At 35.6% G+C, this 18,636-nt stretch overlaps 2 protein-coding genes across 4 annotated transcripts in view; one reads left to right on the forward strand and one right to left on the reverse strand.

Moving 5' to 3' along the window:
• Window positions 1-214: 214 nt before the first annotated feature.
• On the forward strand, window positions 215-8,713 carry LOC128164724 (uncharacterized). Of its 2 annotated transcripts, XM_052828719.1 has the most exons (4): window positions 215-371; window positions 2,133-2,321; window positions 6,594-8,022; window positions 8,111-8,713. In XM_052828719.1, the coding sequence occupies exons 1-4, from the start codon at window positions 321-323 to the stop codon at window positions 8,569-8,571; spliced, it is 2,130 nt and encodes a 709-aa protein (XP_052684679.1). In that variant the 5' UTR covers window positions 215-320; the 3' UTR covers window positions 8,572-8,713. The 2 variants fall into 2 exon arrangements, with proteins under 2 accessions (XP_052684679.1, XP_052684680.1); XM_052828720.1 differs by lacking the exons at window positions 215-371; window positions 2,133-2,321 and adding an exon at window positions 3,973-4,425.
• A 1,472-nt stretch (window positions 8,714-10,185) lies between these two features.
• LOC128164722 (WD repeat and FYVE domain-containing protein 3-like) overlaps window positions 10,186-18,636 on the reverse strand; it is a 54,073-nt gene continuing 45,622 nt past the window's right edge. Inside the window, exons 57-71 of one of the 2 annotated variants that reach the window (XM_052828715.1) lie at window positions 18,374-18,480; window positions 18,096-18,249; window positions 17,878-17,969; window positions 17,351-17,563; window positions 16,946-17,084; window positions 16,370-16,387; window positions 15,120-15,274; window positions 14,899-14,991; window positions 14,327-14,554; window positions 13,816-13,941; window positions 13,626-13,685; window positions 12,866-13,472; window positions 12,511-12,622; window positions 11,948-12,145; window positions 10,186-11,711 (exon numbers count right to left, since the gene is read on the reverse strand). In XM_052828715.1, the coding sequence (XP_052684675.1) occupies window positions 11,585-11,711; window positions 11,948-12,145; window positions 12,511-12,622; window positions 12,866-13,472; window positions 13,626-13,685; window positions 13,816-13,941; window positions 14,327-14,554; window positions 14,899-14,991; window positions 15,120-15,274; window positions 16,370-16,387; window positions 16,946-17,084; window positions 17,351-17,563; window positions 17,878-17,969; window positions 18,096-18,249; window positions 18,374-18,480 (2,429 nt within the window). In that variant the 3' untranslated portion in view covers window positions 10,186-11,584. The remainder of the gene's footprint in view (window positions 11,712-11,947; window positions 12,146-12,510; window positions 12,623-12,865; window positions 13,473-13,625; window positions 13,686-13,815; window positions 13,942-14,326; window positions 14,555-14,898; window positions 14,992-15,119; window positions 15,275-16,369; window positions 16,388-16,945; window positions 17,085-17,350; window positions 17,564-17,877; window positions 17,970-18,095; window positions 18,250-18,373; window positions 18,481-18,636) is intronic. The other variant, XM_052828716.1, reaches the window with a different exon arrangement.

An 18,636-nucleotide genomic window follows, 5' to 3' on the forward strand; every position in this document is an offset into this window, starting at 1 on the left:
AGTTGGTCGTCTTTGTGTAAACATTTCTGTCTCGTTTTCCTTCAGTGGATTATTTATAGAAAGCGTTTTGTAACTTATTCATTCAACGTTTCTTGACCCTACCCCCAGTTAAGATAATATAAATAGAATGTGCGCGATTTTTTTTAAACGACCATGCAAATTAGAATTACACCAGATTATGATCAGTTTCACAAGTACACGAGCTGTGCAAACAGGGAGATTAAAGGATTAATTAAATCAAGCAGCACACAGTTCTAAATTCGGAACGAACAAAACAACCTTCATGAAAGACGTGAGATACAAGTACATTTCAATTCAGAATGGACACCGATATTGTGGAAAACGCCTTTAAACAGACTCTGCGTCCACAGGTAAAATACGTTTTCTCTCTCTCTCTCTCTCTCTCTCTCTCTCTCTCTCTCTCTCTCTCTCTCTCTCTCTCTCTCTCTCTCTCTCTGTTTCCTATCGACCAACTCGCAAGCGCAACTATATTTTGCTCAACCAATTCAAAGAAATTTCTATCGTAGATTTAATTTAAACAATATTTTATTCAGTTCAAATTGATTACGTCTGGGCTGCAGGAAAAATCCATCCCATAGTCCTCCTTCTGTTAAAGTACGGAATAATTCAAAGTTCAGTGTGTGTATGTGTGTGCTACGGTACCAAACGGAAATTCAATGCGTTTTTATTTCAATATTTAGCTCGCCTGAGTCACACATGCCGCATCAATAATATGTTCGCTGAAGCACCGTGGGTTTTAATTAGATTGAAAAAGATCCGTTGACTTTTTTTCTTTGTCAATAAATTTCCTCTAAAACGACAATAGAACTTATTATAATAAAAAAGTTGAAGTTTGATACAGTAAAACTCGGATTAAACGAAGTCCTAGGGAAAAGTAGACTTACTTATATAGCTATATCCGTTCCGTATAACGAATTTGTTATATTTAGTATATCGCATTTGTTATAAGTATACCGAATTCACTATATACATGGTTTCTTGTATAAAGCTACAATTTATGCTAATTGATGCATAAAATAAAATACTTTTTAAAAAATGGATTGTAAGTTAAAGAATATATGCGGAAATTAAGTGATTCAAACTTTAATTTCTATTGGTATCGCTCACTTTTAAGCCATAAAGAAATTCGTTATAACGTTGTTAATTTCTTTATTTTTCACCTCTACGTGATTCAAATCAGTTCGCTATATCCGTAAATTCGTTATATCCATAATCGTTGTAACCGTAAAAATATATTGTGCATGGATTTGTTAAAGATTTTGCCAGTAGGTCTATAAAACTTCGCTGTAAATATATCCGAGCTATTGCATTCTTTGATAATTGATTCTTATGAACATTTTATTCAAAAGTTGGGGGGTTTGAATTTAAATTCATACCCATCATGTCCATGGTTTTGTCATGAGTGTGTTCTAGGTCGAATAAACGTCATCATTGAAGCATCCAAGCAAGCGGAGATATCCGCCATAAAATTACGTGTTTACACATTTCAACGTTTTCTTATGTACATAAAATGTTGTCCTTTTTAGTAATTTTGCACTTGGCATTATGTAATTATCATATTCGCTTATTCAGATGAAATTGCATGTGGCATCCCCCCCCCCCCCGTCTACCTGATCAAATACTCCCCCCCCCCCCCCAACCCGATTTATATATGAAATATATCACCGACTACATTGCACTTTAAATCTTATTTCTTTAAAATTATGCCCATGCACGTTTCTTTGTGCTTAAGGAAACTTTAAAAATTTACCAGGTAGTTTTTTTTTTAAATGGAATCTTCAAGATTAGTGAAAGGACTTCCACCTGTCAAAAACTCAAGTACCATTGTCTGGGAATTATGGAAAACTTAAAGGACATGTCATGCATTCTACGTATCAAAGGCCTTCTCGTAAATGCAATGCACAGTTCAACAGAACAAAATGAGTACATGTAAATCACAATGATCATGAAATATATTCAATGGGAAAAAACTATAAACCCTGCAATTTTATTCAAACTCTCATTTTGTTCAGTATTTGCTGCCCGTGTCCCATTTTGTTGGGCTTTTTTTTTCTTGTTTTGTTCTAAAATATTTTCAATAAAAAAAAATAACAAATTATCTTCATTTTCAGGGAGAAACCGACACCGAGACTTATTACGACACAGATGGAGATGACCGAGGGTATGCGAGTTTGGACGAGTCCGCGGCCCGAGGGAAGCGTAAAGAAGATCCGGGTTACCTCAGCATGGATGAACTGCACCAGCCGCCTCCGAAGATCAGGAAAAGGCGGAAGATTAAAAATGCGGACGGCAAGCAAGAGGTAGCGTAGATCTATTAGAATTTTTTTTTCAACAAACATTTTTACTGGATTGTCATCAAAGAATGTTTTTATTTCAGACTGCATTTTAACAGACAAAACAAGAAATGGAAATTCTTTATGCAATCCAATTTAAAAAGAAAAAAAAAGGGAAAAGTCTTGTTTAGCATTCGTAAGAAAATTGAAATGGAATCGGAGACATTTAAATGGCGTAAAATGACTGGGATACCTGAACCCTCTCAAAGCATTATTTGTCGTAGAGACAGAAGGTGGCTTTCTAGAAAAAGAAAACAGTGTCATAAAATAGACTGGAATAGGTATTCATTAAAAGTGAAGCAATTAGCAGTTAAAATCACAAGGTGTAAAAGCGAGCCATCCATGAACGGAATGTAAATGAAGAACGAACAATGCGTGTGTATGAAAGAGAGAGAGAGGGACTTTTAAATGGGCCGTTCACGTTATAATTATGGTTAGAATCTCTAGGCAAATAAATTATTTAGTGATTTTTGTCTCCTGTTAATGTTTAGTTCCATCAATAATTGTATATATAATACACAAACGCTTAATCTGCAATGGATGCATTTGTATTCAGGTAAGGATTTGGATATTGCGGTAGAATTTATTCTTACAGATTATTCTGTAATTTGTTTTTATTTGTCTTTCCTTTTTTCTTTTTATCTGAATTATTATTTAATGATTTTATTTAAATTGGTTTTTGTTTTAAATAGAGATCTTGAGTGTTCTCGCCCTTTAGAAAAAACTTTCAGCGGTAAAAATATATCCACCTCGAAACTGAAACTATCTGTTAGTCAGTATATAACACTGCATGTATCGCTGTGATATTTATAACTTAGAGTTTGTTTATACATGTAAATACATGTATAAGCATACTGACTATATTTTGTAATCATTTGAAAGCGTTTTAAAGAAATTGAAAAATCTTTTTTTTTTTTATTTTTTAGGGTTGTGAACACGCGCGATTTTACATATGTTGGTCTCACTATTTCTGTCTCCGTATAGAGTTTTGTTAAGTGATTAATCTAGAACAAATTAAGGCTTGTTTGAATAATAGAAAAAGGAAAATCTACATAAGTGTTCGTATATCATTATTATATTATTATTTTTTATTCCAAGAGATAAAATCATCGAGCGAAATTCCGAGAGAAAAGTATTTAAAAAAATCACCGTCAATTTCTAAAATTATACATCCACAATGTTTTCTGTTCATATTTAGATCAAAGATTCGGATTATTTTTTTATTGCCAGAGAGAGAGTTGATTAGTGCCGATGAACGGAAGGGAAGATATTACACTGTAATCCCTTGAAATTTGAAATTCAACGTTATTGAGATTGATAGTTTAACTCGATTCAATTTTAATAAAATATGGGCATTGGATGCAGAACGAACTAAAAAAAAACCTGTGCAGTAGTATTTTTTATAAGTATATAGTTCATAGCATGGAAGAGAGAGAGAGAGAGAGAGAGAGAGAGAGAGAGAGAGAGAGAGAGAGAGAGATTTTATCAAGCGCCAAAGCAGATCTGGAGTGCCTCTCCAAAGGCGGGCCACCAAATTCGTTTAAAAAATAAACCCTATAAATTAAATATCTTTATGTCCGACTGCATCCCACCCCACCAGAACTGCAGCAATTGTCCCCAAATTACCGGGCAAATAGAACTTCCTATTTAATGCGCTATAAACAAGTCGCTAGTCGAGACGCTGTGTTATTATGTATGCTGTAACTAAAACCGGCGACATCAGCAAAACAATTAAACTGAATTGATCGAAGAGTTGTGTGAAGTTGTTGGTAACGGTATCGATTGGGGGGACTCTATCGCAATCTCTAGTACCAATGTTGACTTTCCGCGTGCGGACGTGATTGAGATAAACACAGACCAGTAGCAGACGGTACATACCCCACCAAAAAAAAACTGCTTCTCTCCTACCTCAGATGAGCACCATGCACTGACAGCAACGCCCCTTTTGTTGTTTGGAAATTTATTTTTCGAAATGCACCTTACGGTCACAAAAAAATCAAATGAAAGAGACAGTGGGATTTTAAAATTACTTTCTGTTCAGTCGACGAGAGGTAGCAAGATGGATCTGAAGGTAAGCTCCTTTTAAATCTGAATTTCTGTTACCTGTATATTTTTCGATTAAAAAAAACCCCTATTTCCCTTCCCTAAAATTGGATTTTTGTTACAAAATGGCGAATGTTTCACCTTATTTTTCTGTTTTTTGAACTGTTAATCTAATTCGTAATTATTGAATTTTTGGAAAATTGTTCAAATACAACATTACCGGTAATCTCTTTATCTCTTTTTTCACCTGTTAACGGTATATTTATGTACAAACCAGCAACCCTACAGCTTCAAAATATTTGAAAACTATAGCTGTTAATCGATGTTAATTAGTTCTTCCAGCTTCTGGCATCCGTTTTTATTCCATCGAATCTGTTAACAATCTTTTAAAGCAACAGCAAAAATAAACAGCATTGTTTATGGCTCATGTTTTGTTGGGTGGTGCATTTAAAATTTATATTGTAATATAATCAATTTTTTTAATTCAACAACTAATGGTAACTAATAGCAGTCTGTTCCTGGACATATAGAAATTCCTATCAAGCAAATATTGGCACTGAAGATCGGAGGTTTTCATTCGATTTACGGAGGACAAACGGTGATAAGTAGAAAAGCTTGTCTGTACGCTCAAAGGCGGTCAGCATTGCCCTGATCTACTGTGTATTGGTTTATATCAAAAAGCAAATACACGCGCGATAGAATAATTCCAAACAGTTAACTTTTCTCCTATCTAAATGTCAACTGTTGACAATCAAACGTCATTGTGAACGCTTCGATGAACTTTTTCAATCCCAAATTTCCGATAAGACATTCACTGGAATTTTAAAGTTAAGACCTGCATTTAATAATTTTCGATTGAGTATACTACCCTGAAAGCAATCACAGAAATACGACGCCGACGAGAGAGAGAGAGAGAGAGAGAGAGAGAGAGAGAGAGAGAGAGAGAAAAAGAGAGAGAAAGAAAGAAAGAAAGACAGAGATGCAAGGGTAGATAGAGGTTGCCCAATTCACAGAGTTTTTTCACCTCTTAAAATGTCAAACAAAACCTTTGTAATTTTCAGGTTTTGTTTCATCAGCAATTAATATATTCGTAAAATACTGTATGAGGTGATCAATTCGGTTGGGGGTGATCAAATCCAATAAAGTCCGAAGGGTTTTATGATAGATTTGATCACGCCCGACATTATGTGATCACCTCAAAATATTCTAAGAATTAACACTTATGTAATCCTTATGTAATCCTTGTGTAATTTTCACTAATTATTTAAATATTAAATTATTTGTTATTTTCATTTCGTTTAAAATTCAAACCCCGCTTGCGCCCCACATTGCGTCATTTGTAATGTATTGGATTATGTGTTACTTTGATCAGCAGTGTTACAGATCACGACAAAGACACCGCAAATTGTAAATATTAACGAATATTTTACATAAAAATCAGTAGGGCACATCTTTAAATTTTCATAGGAATAGAAGTTTTGTACAGATTCATGATGTTTTACTGCGTCCATTACCACACATTTATTCCAATATATTCATCAATAGAACCTATTTTGTTGTTATGACACCATTCTCGAATCATGATTCCATGCAGTTTATTCTTAATGTTGTATTCTCCAAAAATCGAAACCTCACCAACAAATAATGAGTTGTTTGTTAACGATCATTACTTATGACTTGCAATTCTGCCTTCAGTGAGATCTCCATTATAAAGTCCGCTATTCTGACTCCATCTAACTTTATTTGACGCAATTAGAGAGCTGGGCGCACACTGATACCACCAAAGTTGAGAATACCTCAGGAAAATGTCTTTCTTACTGCTTATAAAACGTCATTACATTTCGTTTGTACACTAAATAAATAGGCCAATTCACTGAACACTTTACACTATAAACCGCTGAATAAATATTGAAGAACTAGCACTTTGTTGTAAATGCTCAGGAAAGATTATAAAGCAATACACATTTAACGTCTAATCCCTTGATTGTGTCTATGGGGACAAAAGATGCGACAGCTTAGTGAACTGTCATGCCATGTCTTAATATCCGACACACCTATCCTAGTTCTGAGAGTTCTACCCTTCAAAAGAGATTCGAATTTTGGATGGGTTTTGCAGTTTTTCCCAACGAGGACCTTCTATATCAATGATTATTACGACCTCTCTTACTGACAGTTTTATTCCTATCTATTTCGCAGACGAGACCTGTGTTGGAGTGTCGGATGCCAACTCTGGTAACCAAGCCAGCGTTTCTTCTACCGTTTGACGACATGCCGAAACATAAGCGCCAAGCGCTGGGGTTGCAGATGTTGGAAGCCAGTCCTCCTCGCAGCCTGAAGGACCTCCGCAACATCATCGCAGCCGAGCTGAAACAAGTTGCGAAGAAACTTTCTCGTCTGGAAAGAGCTTATTATGGAGTTGGGAAAAGTATTCAAGACGAGGTCAACCGATATGTCAGTCCAATCAAAGTTGTGATGCGAATGTTGACAATTTTCGACTTTTCGTCAGGACGAGTGATCGAAGACGCCATCAAAGCAGGTCAGGATCCGAAAAGATACAAGGGCGATCCGAACAATATCGCTTTGCTCAAGGAAGTGCACGCAAAGATCAAGCAGTATGTGCCAGAAAAGTTCACAGAAATCTCTGACTATTGTCTTAAGATATTGTCTACGATAGAAAAGTACTGTGTTAGTTTCTACGACCCGGAGAAAGACGAGTATCTAGAAACCGCCGCTCACTACCAACAGCAGATAAATATGTGGAAGAGTACCATCAGAAACAATCTAGAAAAGGTTAAAAAGCTACAGAAAGACTTCCATGAAAGAATTATTCATTACACGATGTTCACGTCACCAGTTGTCACATTTTGTAAGAAAAATGAATGTGAACAGGTGCCCTTTCTCTTCCTTTTCGCAGACGCGTGTACCAATATTCGTGCCGCCATGGCAATCATGACGACATGGCTACAAGCAGACGAAAATTACCCCATTTTCTTACGCAATGATATTGATGACATGGAGAGGAACAAGGAGGAGAAAGTTCGGTGTATGCGCGACTCGAAGACTCGTTTTCATTCGGTGACGTATAAACTTAACCATGCTGAAATCGAACTCGATACCGCAAGATCGGAAATCGAGGGGTGGAAGGAAAAGGAAGAAGCTTTGCGGATAGAAAAAGACTACCTTTTCAACCTGCAGAGTGAGTTGCAACAAGAATGCGACTTTAAGGAATTTCGACGAGACGAACTCGCAAAAAACAAGGCTGACTTTAGTCCGGACGACTACAATGAAACTTACGACATGCTTACGGAAGAGATCCGCTATGTGCGGGACCGGATGCCGTTAGTTAAACGACAATTGGCAGCAGCCGAACATAAATTGGAGTGGATGTCCGAAAAAAAGCACGCGAGCAGAAAGATTGAAAAAGAAGTTAAACGCCTCAAACAAGAACTAAAGCAGGCAAAAGTAGAACGTCAGCAACGGGAGAGCGAGTTCACGGAGCTTGAAAATGCACTAGAAGTTGCGAGACGCATTCACCGGTACAAGACTAGCACAGACGCAGCCGAAAAGATTTATTTCTGCCTTCCCATGGGACCTAAGCAATCGCAGGTTCTTGGCTCTTTGGATGGTGAGTGTATGAATTAAAGCATGTTTTTAAATAACCAAGTGACAAGTCATCTCAATTTAAGAACTAACAAATCTCTCCTTTTTTTCAGACAAAATGACAAAGTCCATAGGAGTAGTCTGTCGTGAGATAGACCAAGACTGGATGCTTCTCTACAGAACGTTGCCATTTTACCCACAACGAGGTTCTGAAACGATCGAAAAAGACATTGCTTCCGTCAACATGGAAAGCGCAAGAGGGCCAAAAGAAGGACGGGCACTAGAAGCGTTGACCCGATGGCGACGTCATCATACGCGCGCTAAATTTGATGACCTCATTGAAGCTCTCAAGAAAATAAAGCGGCATGATATTGTGGCGGAAATCAACAAAGTGTTAAATCCGCCGAGATTAATGGAAGACGAAGAACAGGAGATCTACGTGCCTCCTAGTGTGGCGCCAGAGTTAGTTCCCTTTTACAAAGAATTGGAGAGATACGACCAACTCAGGAAAGCTCATAAAAATCGAAGGAAGTCTGTGACACAGCATAAAACCGCTCAAAAACAGAAGTCTTGACAAGTTTATTGGGCACTCGACGAATGCCATGGAGCACACTCATGACAGGATCAGACTGTTTATTTCGTTAAAATGAATTTTCTTGTTTATCATTATTTTTTTATATACCTTTCTTAGAAAAAAATAAAATAATTCTGCGTTATAGAGTTGTTATTTTGACGCTTTCTGAGTAGAATAAAGAACGAGGGAGAGAAAATTGAAAGATAAAATTTATTTTGCTATATGTGTGCCAATTTATTATTTTAAAAAAAACCCCAACATGTTATCAAGAGTGTTTTACCCTTATTGGATCGAAATAAATCTGCCATTTGAACGTTTCAGTGCCCCAGGTGTGTTTTGAATGTAAATATTTTTATAACGTAAATAAACATGAATATGATTTACGATATTATAAAAAATTCTTACGACAGGAATGTAAATATAGCAGTTTTTTTTTAAACCTTTCAATTCACAGGCACCCTAATTATGTCCCCAAAAACCACCGCTTTTAATTTACAAGCACCTTAACTGGTCCAAAGAACCCCCCTCCTCCCTCCTAAAACCATACAAGAGGCCCATGGGCCACACCGTTCACCTGAGCAATAACAGACATAATAAAATCAGCTTTATGGAGTCATGAACAAAATATCTGAACAATGTCGTATAATAGATCCTGTATAAACAAAAAAAAATCCCCTGCATATTCTTATGTTTATCATTTAGCCCCTTTGTAACGGGATGATTTTACAGCCATATCACATATTGAGCATTGCAGTTCTTGAGAAGATAATCAGATTTAAACAACTGTTTATATATGGATTATAAACCAACATCAAACATTAAACCCTTTGTGAGGTCCAAGAATTGTCCAGGGGCCAGGTCTAAACAACATCAAAGTATCAACAATATGTCAAAACCATATATAAATCATTTGAGTTTTTGTGAACAATTTAAATGTTTTCTTTTGTAAATTTTGACCCCCCCCCCCCCAAATTTTAATATAGACTATTTGAAGACTGAAATGACTAAAGTTAGAGCTTTTCTAGACAATTAGTGTTTTAGAAGATTTTCCCTATATTCCTATGTAAAGATTTGACACTCCACTCCAATTGTGGTCCCACCCTATCCCCAGGGATCATGATTTGAACAATTTGAATCTTCCCTACCTGAGGATGCTTCCACTCAAGTTGCAGCTTTTCTTCCAAATAGGTTTCTGAGAAGATTTTTAAAAGATTTTACTCTATATATTTGTGAAAATTCAACACCCCCCCCCCCCCACCTACTACTGTGGCCGCATCCTACCCTTAGGGATTTTATCCAACTTGAACCTACCCTTACCAAGAATGCTTTCACACAAGTTGCAGCTTTTCTTGTCGATCGGTTTCTGATCAGAAAAGCTCATTTGAGCTAAAAAAAATAATACCCCCCCCCCCCCCTCCGGACAAAAAAACAAAACAAAACAAAGTACGCATGACTCACATACATGTACAACAAAAATTATTTGTACCGGTTATAGACACCAACAATGCATCATGAAGTCCAAGCCTGTTGACGAGATTGGAGATTCATGCAAATACAGGAAACAATTAGCTTTGTATTTCAACTTCTTGCACAAGAAAAAAAACAACAATAAAATTGACTTTGGTGTTTTATTTACTGAGCTGAACTCGGACAAATTACACAGGGTAAAACAGACAGAAGACAAAGGATAATATTGTTAATTTAAACTTTTCAGCGCTCCACAAAATAACGATACAGGATGAATTGTCTCCCTTCTCAAGAATAGAACAGTGCATTATTTGATCACACCCAATGGTTAAATCCTAGCTTTCAATAGTACAACACTGATTTCTAGTACAAATATCTAAACCTAGATAAAAGTTAATAAGTTACTGATATTATGCAGAGTTTTGTATAATAGAAACTTGTTTTAAAAGATAACCTAACAGTAGTTATGAAATTCATTGAACGTCACAAAAATATTAAAAGCTGTTTATCATATCAGAATTAAAATGGCAAGAACAATGAAAAGGATTCCATTTTTTATACAACCGAGAAATAACATCCAAAAGCAAGCATCTTTAAAGCAGAAATTAAAAGGTACAGATACAGTCTTTCCTTTTGAATGTTCAGCCTTTTTGTTTTCTGTTAAAGGTATAGTATCAATTAAATAGTCTCATAACAATTTATACCTACACATTGTCATATTGCACTCTGGGTTTATTGCATGGTTTCCAGTAAAGTCTATTATATAGTTATATACATGTAATAATGACTTTTGTATAAGGAATGATGGGGATTTTATCTGAAAGCCATAGGGAGAGTGAACTAAACCTGCTACAACAACTAAAAATATCACAGTCAGCATTTGGAATAAAAATGTCTGCAGCCATTTTATCACTGCTACCTACTTGTTCACATTGTTTTATTTGTGTCAACAACCTATCCATTACAAGCATGGTCTACAAAATACCATATATGAATAATTCCAGCAAGCTCCCTTTTATACATAAACTTTTGTTAGCCAGCAAGGTGATTGAAGCATAAGACTAATCTACATGTCGGAGCTATAATATACTAATGGTTTGATTATTATGGAGGTCTACCTTATTATGATGATGTCTACACTAGACAGACTTTACACAGTCTACTTCATTATGACGATGTCTAGATGTCTACACTAGACAAGACAAGACAGACTGTAGACAGTCCTATAAGACAACGGGACTAGAACACAGCATTTTAATATCGTGAAAAAAATCCAATTCCTAAGGAACAGTAAATCTCTTTCAAACAATAAATACTAAAATATCAACAAGAGACATGGAAACAATGTCATTCATACACTGTACATGTATAGATGTATGTAATTTAACACATATATAATTTAATATTTCATCAATGGAATTTCGAACACATCCATCAAATTTCAAGACCCTCATAACCTTAAAACATCACCATGTTAAACAGATGAACAAAACTTCCACAAAATGCTGCTCCCCATTATGACCTCAGAAGCATTGACCTCTAACGGTCAAACTTTGTTCTGTGAAACAGCATCTGCTGCTTGCTGTGCCCGTAATATATTAAAGCAAGCCTGACACACCCGCACAGGTTTAAGGATTCGTAGGCGACGAATTTCTGTCTCATATCGACTGCATCTACAAAATGAGTATTATTCATAATAGAAACACATTCAATACTATCACATTTTTTTTTTCCAATAGTAAACAAAAAGAATAGATAAACAGAATTAAAATATTCGTTGCAAAAAATGTACATGTATTTATGTCAAAAATTGAAATTTTCAATACAGCATATTAATACATACTATATATGTTTATCTCATCAAGTATGAGACTCAATAACAATACAGTATATGTGTATTTATGCTTACTTTGAACAAAACACTTTCCCACAATTTCGGCAGTGGTGCTTGCGTTCGGAGAATGAGAACCTAATGGCGCAGGAATGGCACTTCTCTACACCATCGTCCTTTATCCAGTGATCCGCGACCACTCGACCTGGTTGATCAGTTACAGTCCAGTTGTACACTCGACCTTTGTCCTCGCCAACAAACACTGTACGGTGATCCCTGAACACATGAAAGGAAGAAAACCTCAATTGTCTTGCTTTATTCAAGATAAATATACAATACATGTACATGTATATAATATAAGAAATTTGTGAGTAAATTAATAAAGATGTGATTTGAAAATTCATATGTATCCTACATATATATCTAAAATATTGAGTTTATAAAGTAAAGAATTTAAGTGTGCAAAATATATATCCACCTTATAATACATGTATAGATAATTTTTCATAAATAAATCGCTATTATTCCTTTCCAAAATTATAAAGTTAAAGATCAAGTGATTTTTGTCCTCCAGCACATGTGCATGATAATATATACTGAATTTCAAACATGGTGAAAATCAAGCCTCCTGGAAGCCTTACTTTGAGACTGCTATGGCTGTGATGGCTGCTGGTTCTTTGTTATCGTCTCTTTCAAATGCAGTGTGCATGGTCAGTTTGCTCCTGAAAAGCAGCTGTCTTTGCCACTTAAATCCTAGAAAAAAAATCATGCATTTTTTTATCCCCAAAAATAAGAAATTTTACACACAGTGACAATTGGTTATTTTTTGGAATAACTAATGCCTAAATTTAATATAAATGACTAAAGAACAATGTACCACACATACTCAGTTTTGGTTCTTATTTTCTTGTTATAAAAGAAATATTTCCCAAAGTTTTTAGTGATTTTAATACAATTTTAACACATCCATATTCCATACAAATAAAACTACCATACCATCTCTCAGGCAATTCCTATGATTTCCCTTGTATTTCCTAAGCAGGTCCTCCACTGTTTTGGGAGCCCCGTGGACTTCAGAGTCCGTGATCACTTCAAAGTCTGTTGACATGGACTTGACCATGATATCATTCTCTTTCAGCGAGTCCTTCAGGTCGGGCTGGCTCTGACTTCGATCACTGATCCCCTTGATCAAATCCCCCTGCATGTCCAGATCCTCATCCGCCTCTATAGCTGTATCTATGGAGGGTTCCGAGGACTTGACTGACAGTCGGTCCTCACTGTTTAGACTGACAGAATCCTCATTGTGAGGAGTCACATTACTGACACTGCTGACTACACTGTCCTCATGCTCCAGCATAGCAGCATGGGTAGCAGCATGTGTTCCCATGTGACTCTCACTATCCACCGAGGAACCCAACTCCAACTCCTTGTTTTCCATTTTCAGATCTTTTAACGCCTTCAGACGATCCACAGCAGTCTGGATGTCCTTGAAAGCATCATTTTGATTGGTTGATTTTTGCTTGTTTTCTAATGGGCTCTTTTCCTCCACTTTGAGATTCCTTTTCTCCTCTTTTGGCACTTGAACATACTCTACAGACCACATCTAAATAATTCAAAGTTACATTTAATACACTTATTTACAAAAGAAAAAAAATCAAATGTTTAATTTATGGTATAATTGTAGGTACATGTAGTTCCTAATATTTAAAAAAAAAATTAATTTGAAATAATCCGAAGTAAAATAATTTCTACACACCCTGACTACTCCATCTTTACTTCCTGTTAAAATGACATTCTTGCTGTCCCACTCATACATCTGAAGTTAAAAAGCAATTAACATTAAGACATAATAAACAAAATCCACAACCATACAACCATTAAATGATATTGACTACAACTTTGGGAGGGTCCTCTGTGTTGATGGCCCCCCCTGTAGTTACGTGTACCTGTGACATGGCCAGACATAGGATCTGCTGGTTGTTCTGTGGGGGCGCGGTGTTGACACAGGCAATCTCCTCCCCATTGATGGACCACAGGTACAGGTACGTACCCGAGCAGGACGCAATGTCACCCTGTCACAAAGAAACCAAAAACGTTTATGTGAATATTTTGATGGGGAGGAATATTCTCTGTTTAGAGTATGTTTTTCCTTTTTAAAGCAATGTCACTTTGCAATAACTCATTTATTTGGCTTTAATTGTGAATAGATATAAATAATGCACAAAAAGTTCACAATTATAGGAATAAAAATTTCATAAAACAAAAGAACTGGTACTATACTTTGACAACATGAATATGCTGACCATATGTCATACATTTTGCAAAACATTATTGGGTATTTAAAATTAACAGAAATTATTCACCATAAATCTTCCCTAAAAAAATCAAATGTCAACCTTTAAAGCTATCAAACTAACAGTATCACCGAGTTAAAATCATCTGCATAAAGAATCTTACAGTGAGTTCATTGATGCAGACGGCTGCCACAGGTCCCGAGTGACCTCGTAACTGTCTGACAAACTGGAGGCGACTGAGGTCCCATATGATGCAGGTCCTATCCCTGGAGCCACTGACGATCATGTTATAACCCTGGCAGGATGCCAGACAGGTCACGGCCTCCGTGTGTCCATAAAGAGGCTGCTTCAGGGTCAGGCGCTTCTGTCGACTCTCCCAAACATTCACAACCTGTGGGGGAGAAAATTAATCAGTACTCAACAATCTGAATGTATCCTCACTCTACAAGAAATCTTTCAACAACAAGGTTTAAAATCATTTATTTCCTGTCCAAAAGGCTTCCAAGTTGAATAGATAAATGATTTTTATTACACTACATGACTCCATGCCTGAGTAATGATTAGAAATGCAAACTTGCATTGAAAACCTATATAGCAAATATGGTCTTTATGCTTTATAACTTTTAATGTGCAATGCATCCTTTTCTTTTAAAGAAGCTTATATTGTTTTTTTTAACACATGTATGGATTTTTTGATGGAAAAGAAGACAAGAAAAGTAAAATACAAGAACTAACACAACTTGTTCCTCCAGTGATGTAGGTTTTGGCATCAGGGCAGGTAGCACACAGAATTTCTCCATTATCCAGGCATTCATACACCTGAGATACCTGTAAAAGTCACAATTACACACTTCAGTTTTTACATGTACTGGTACTTATCAATCTTCATTCAAAAAACAAGCAAACATCAAAAGCTTAAGAGAGAGAGAGAGCAAGAGAGAGAGAGAGTGAGTGACCTTTTCAGAGTCATATGTCCCAATGCGAACACTTCTGTCTGAGAACCCCCAGGACAAGAATTTCTGGAATGTATTTGGAATGAGGACTTTGTTTTGTTCAACTGCCATGACAATGCGATCAGTAGCAATGATCTGTCCCACCGCACTTCGCACCTCTGCAACAGAAAATTCATCAATTTACCACCAGGAAACCCTTAAATTTATTAATTAATTAACAGATTTTCATTGTTATCAAAAACCTTTTTTTACATGAACAATGTGCACATCATACTTGTATTAATGAAAAGATTTTCATTCCATGTCACATGACTTGTTAGTTCACAAAAATAGTGCCACAAAAACACAAGTGTAAGGTTTAAAGATGAATCCAATGTTTTATTTCCTTCATATCTTTGGTTATTGTTTTTCAGAACCAAGCTCAAAAATGTATTTTCTTTCAAGGTGCAGTTTTAGTGAATTTGATTCTTTACAGTGTTAAAACTCATACAACAAAATTTTAAAATGAATTTTTTGAATAAAATGTAAAAAAATAAATAAATAAATAAATAAAAAAGGCGGCAAAAAAATCTTTTATATAAACAACCCCATAAATTCAGAACCTGTCTAACACAAAAAAAAGCCTGAAGCTTATATCAACCTAAGTTCTATTGTAATCTACAGATACATTGTGCAATGATTAATTGATTAATAAACATCTACCAATAATACCAAAACCTTGCAGTTTAGATGAGTACAATTGGTCAAATTCCTAAACAAACTTTACGAGGATACTTGGAACCATTCACACTTCATAGAAGGATTGAAGAGAGCAAATTACAGTATTGCAGTAAATATTCAAACTCTTTAAATATCTACAGGATAACGAAGTCTAACTGACCAACTGCATATTAAAGCAAGGAATCAAGCAAGACTATTGATTTTTTCTTTGGACAATAATAATCTATGACGATCATATTGGAATTCTTCAGACTGCCCTGTATATAAAGCCAATTAAGGGAACATTTGATCAATGCAAAATTTCCAATGCTTCCTCTGCACCACTTAATATTCTACCAAATAAAGTACAGAAACTACAAATCTAGACTGTTTCTGAGAAGAAGATTAGAAAGAACATATCTCATGGAAGTCCAAATAGACAGACCAATGACAGATGCCAAGTGCTGGCAAACAGCCAACTCTGGCTTTAGCCAGGTGAGCTAAAAAGAATAGTTCTGAAAACATGCATTAAACAAATAAAAGTAAAATCTTACTCATGTATAGCATATGATCTATGGGATTAAAAATCATCTGTGATTAGTATACGTACATGTTTGTTCAGTGTTTGTAGACTGAATTTTTAATTTAAATCATCATGGCAGAAAATAATACTTGAATGTGAATGAGGAAAAAATCCACTTTCATATTTTAAATTACTACAATAGTACCGTAACTAGATCTAGAGATTCATCAACCTTCTGTACTCTCATTTTCATGAATTCAAATTCATTTTAAAATATTGTAAACCATCTTTTATTCGCAACAAATTTATTTCTCAATTTACTATTGCTTATCTTTCTTTGCAGATAATGAAAGCTTGGTCAGCGGAAAGAAAAATTTGCTCGAACCCCATTATTGGGAACCAAGTGACATTTTTTTTCACTTGATTAAAAGTTGGTTTACAATACAAGAAATACAAATTATTTCAGCAAACCTTGCAGGAGACAAACTTTGACACATTTATATCAATCATAGTAATTAATCTCCCTGTGAGAGTTATCTCACTTATCAGGGGGATCAGTGTACCCTAACATCAAACATAACAAATATAGAGAACACATAAAACAGACCTTTAATGGCCTGTTTAGCTGGTCGGAGGTTGTCCACATTGTGGAAGAACAGCTTGTCTTGACTAGGTACCACTCCCATGGGTAGCGATTCATTGAGTCTCAGGGCCAGCCTCTTCTGGGGATGTGGCTTCTTAAAAAGCTGCAGATAAGAATAATTTCCATTTCCCATTTGAACACTGTACAACACTTGTGACTATTTTCTGTCCTAGATTGGACCTATAGGTTATGTCTTAAAATCAGGAAAACTTGAAAGGGGGGGGGGGGAATTATATTTTATCTAAGTAATGAAATTCAAATTACAAATTAAAATGCATCTGTTCAACACTCTTTTTTTACCATTCAATAAAAATTCTTAAATTTATGCAGAAAATCAGTACATTTACTTTGTTTTTTTCTACAACTAACCTGTTTTGGAATTTGACCAAAATTATTGATGAAGCCGATGGTAGCGTTTTTCTTGAGGGGGTCGTCAATGCTGTAGATGTCGACATTTCCCTCGTAGAACAGATGATGGAACACATTAACTGATTCCACGGCCGCCGGCCCTTGCTGTTTGTATCCAAAAATCAGATCTATCCACTCGTGCAGGTGTGCACTAACAAAGTCACTCTCCAAAGCCTAAAACACAGAAGTTATTTATGAATATTAACTTTTACAGTAATTGCAAACTGACATAATTGACATACTGAGGCTTTGTGTGAAAATGGATATTATAATAGAGTTCAATTGTTGTAAGATAAATAAAATACAGTTTCAAACAGAGTGAACATACGATAAAAATACCCGTAAAGAGGAACTTTATATTCAAGAGTTTAAGTCAAGTACTTCATGCAATACAACTGTGTGTACATGTAACTATATAGTATACAACTATTAAAAAGGTGATAATACCGGTAAACTATAAACACAACCTGACACTAGATCTGACCTACCTCTCTGTGTGCCCGAATAAATTCCCTTGGGTCGTCCTTGGCCCACGGAGGTAGCACTACATCATGCAAAGCAACCCCACTCTGCTTAACACCTATTAACAAGACCCAAAAAAATGCTAGAAAATGCAAGTACTTTACAATTGTTTTAATTTAGAAAAAAAACATATATTTCTAAACGTACAACTTTTTGAGCACATTTAATGTAAAGTATGGTGTACCTAAATCAAAATTATTGGAATTCTTCAGGAATTCAGGCAGATAGAAGAACTCAGGAATAAGTTCCTTAACATCGGCCATATTGTTTTTGGCTGCAGAGTACCAGTTTTCTCTCACACTGTGAAACATCCTGTCAGCTAGATCAAAATGCCCTCCCTTTAAAAGAAAACATTAACTTTAGTAATCACCTGGTAATTTTAAAAAAAATTTGCACACATAAACTGCTAAACCATGAATACCTCTCTGAAATGATAACTCTAAGTTTGAACTTTGAACTCACCTGGAGTGACAGGAAGTGCTGTGTGAATGGTTCCATTCTGACTAGATAGGAGGCTACGATCATAGCCGAGGAGTAGTGAGTACCGTAATGATATGGGGGTGTCTCTCCTAAACAAAAAAAACACGGAGAGGAATCAACTCAAAAAAGACATTTTGATCCTCATCATCAAGTCAAAATTTAATAACTACTAAAGTAATTTCAAACTTTCACAAAATTTGCTCTTTATTTTCAAAATTCAGCAGAAAATAATTTTTCAATTTCTA

This window comes from Crassostrea angulata, chromosome 10, assembly GCF_025612915.1.
Source record: "Crassostrea angulata isolate pt1a10 chromosome 10, ASM2561291v2, whole genome shotgun sequence".
Taxonomy (NCBI): domain Eukaryota; kingdom Metazoa; phylum Mollusca; class Bivalvia; order Ostreida; family Ostreidae; genus Magallana; species Magallana angulata.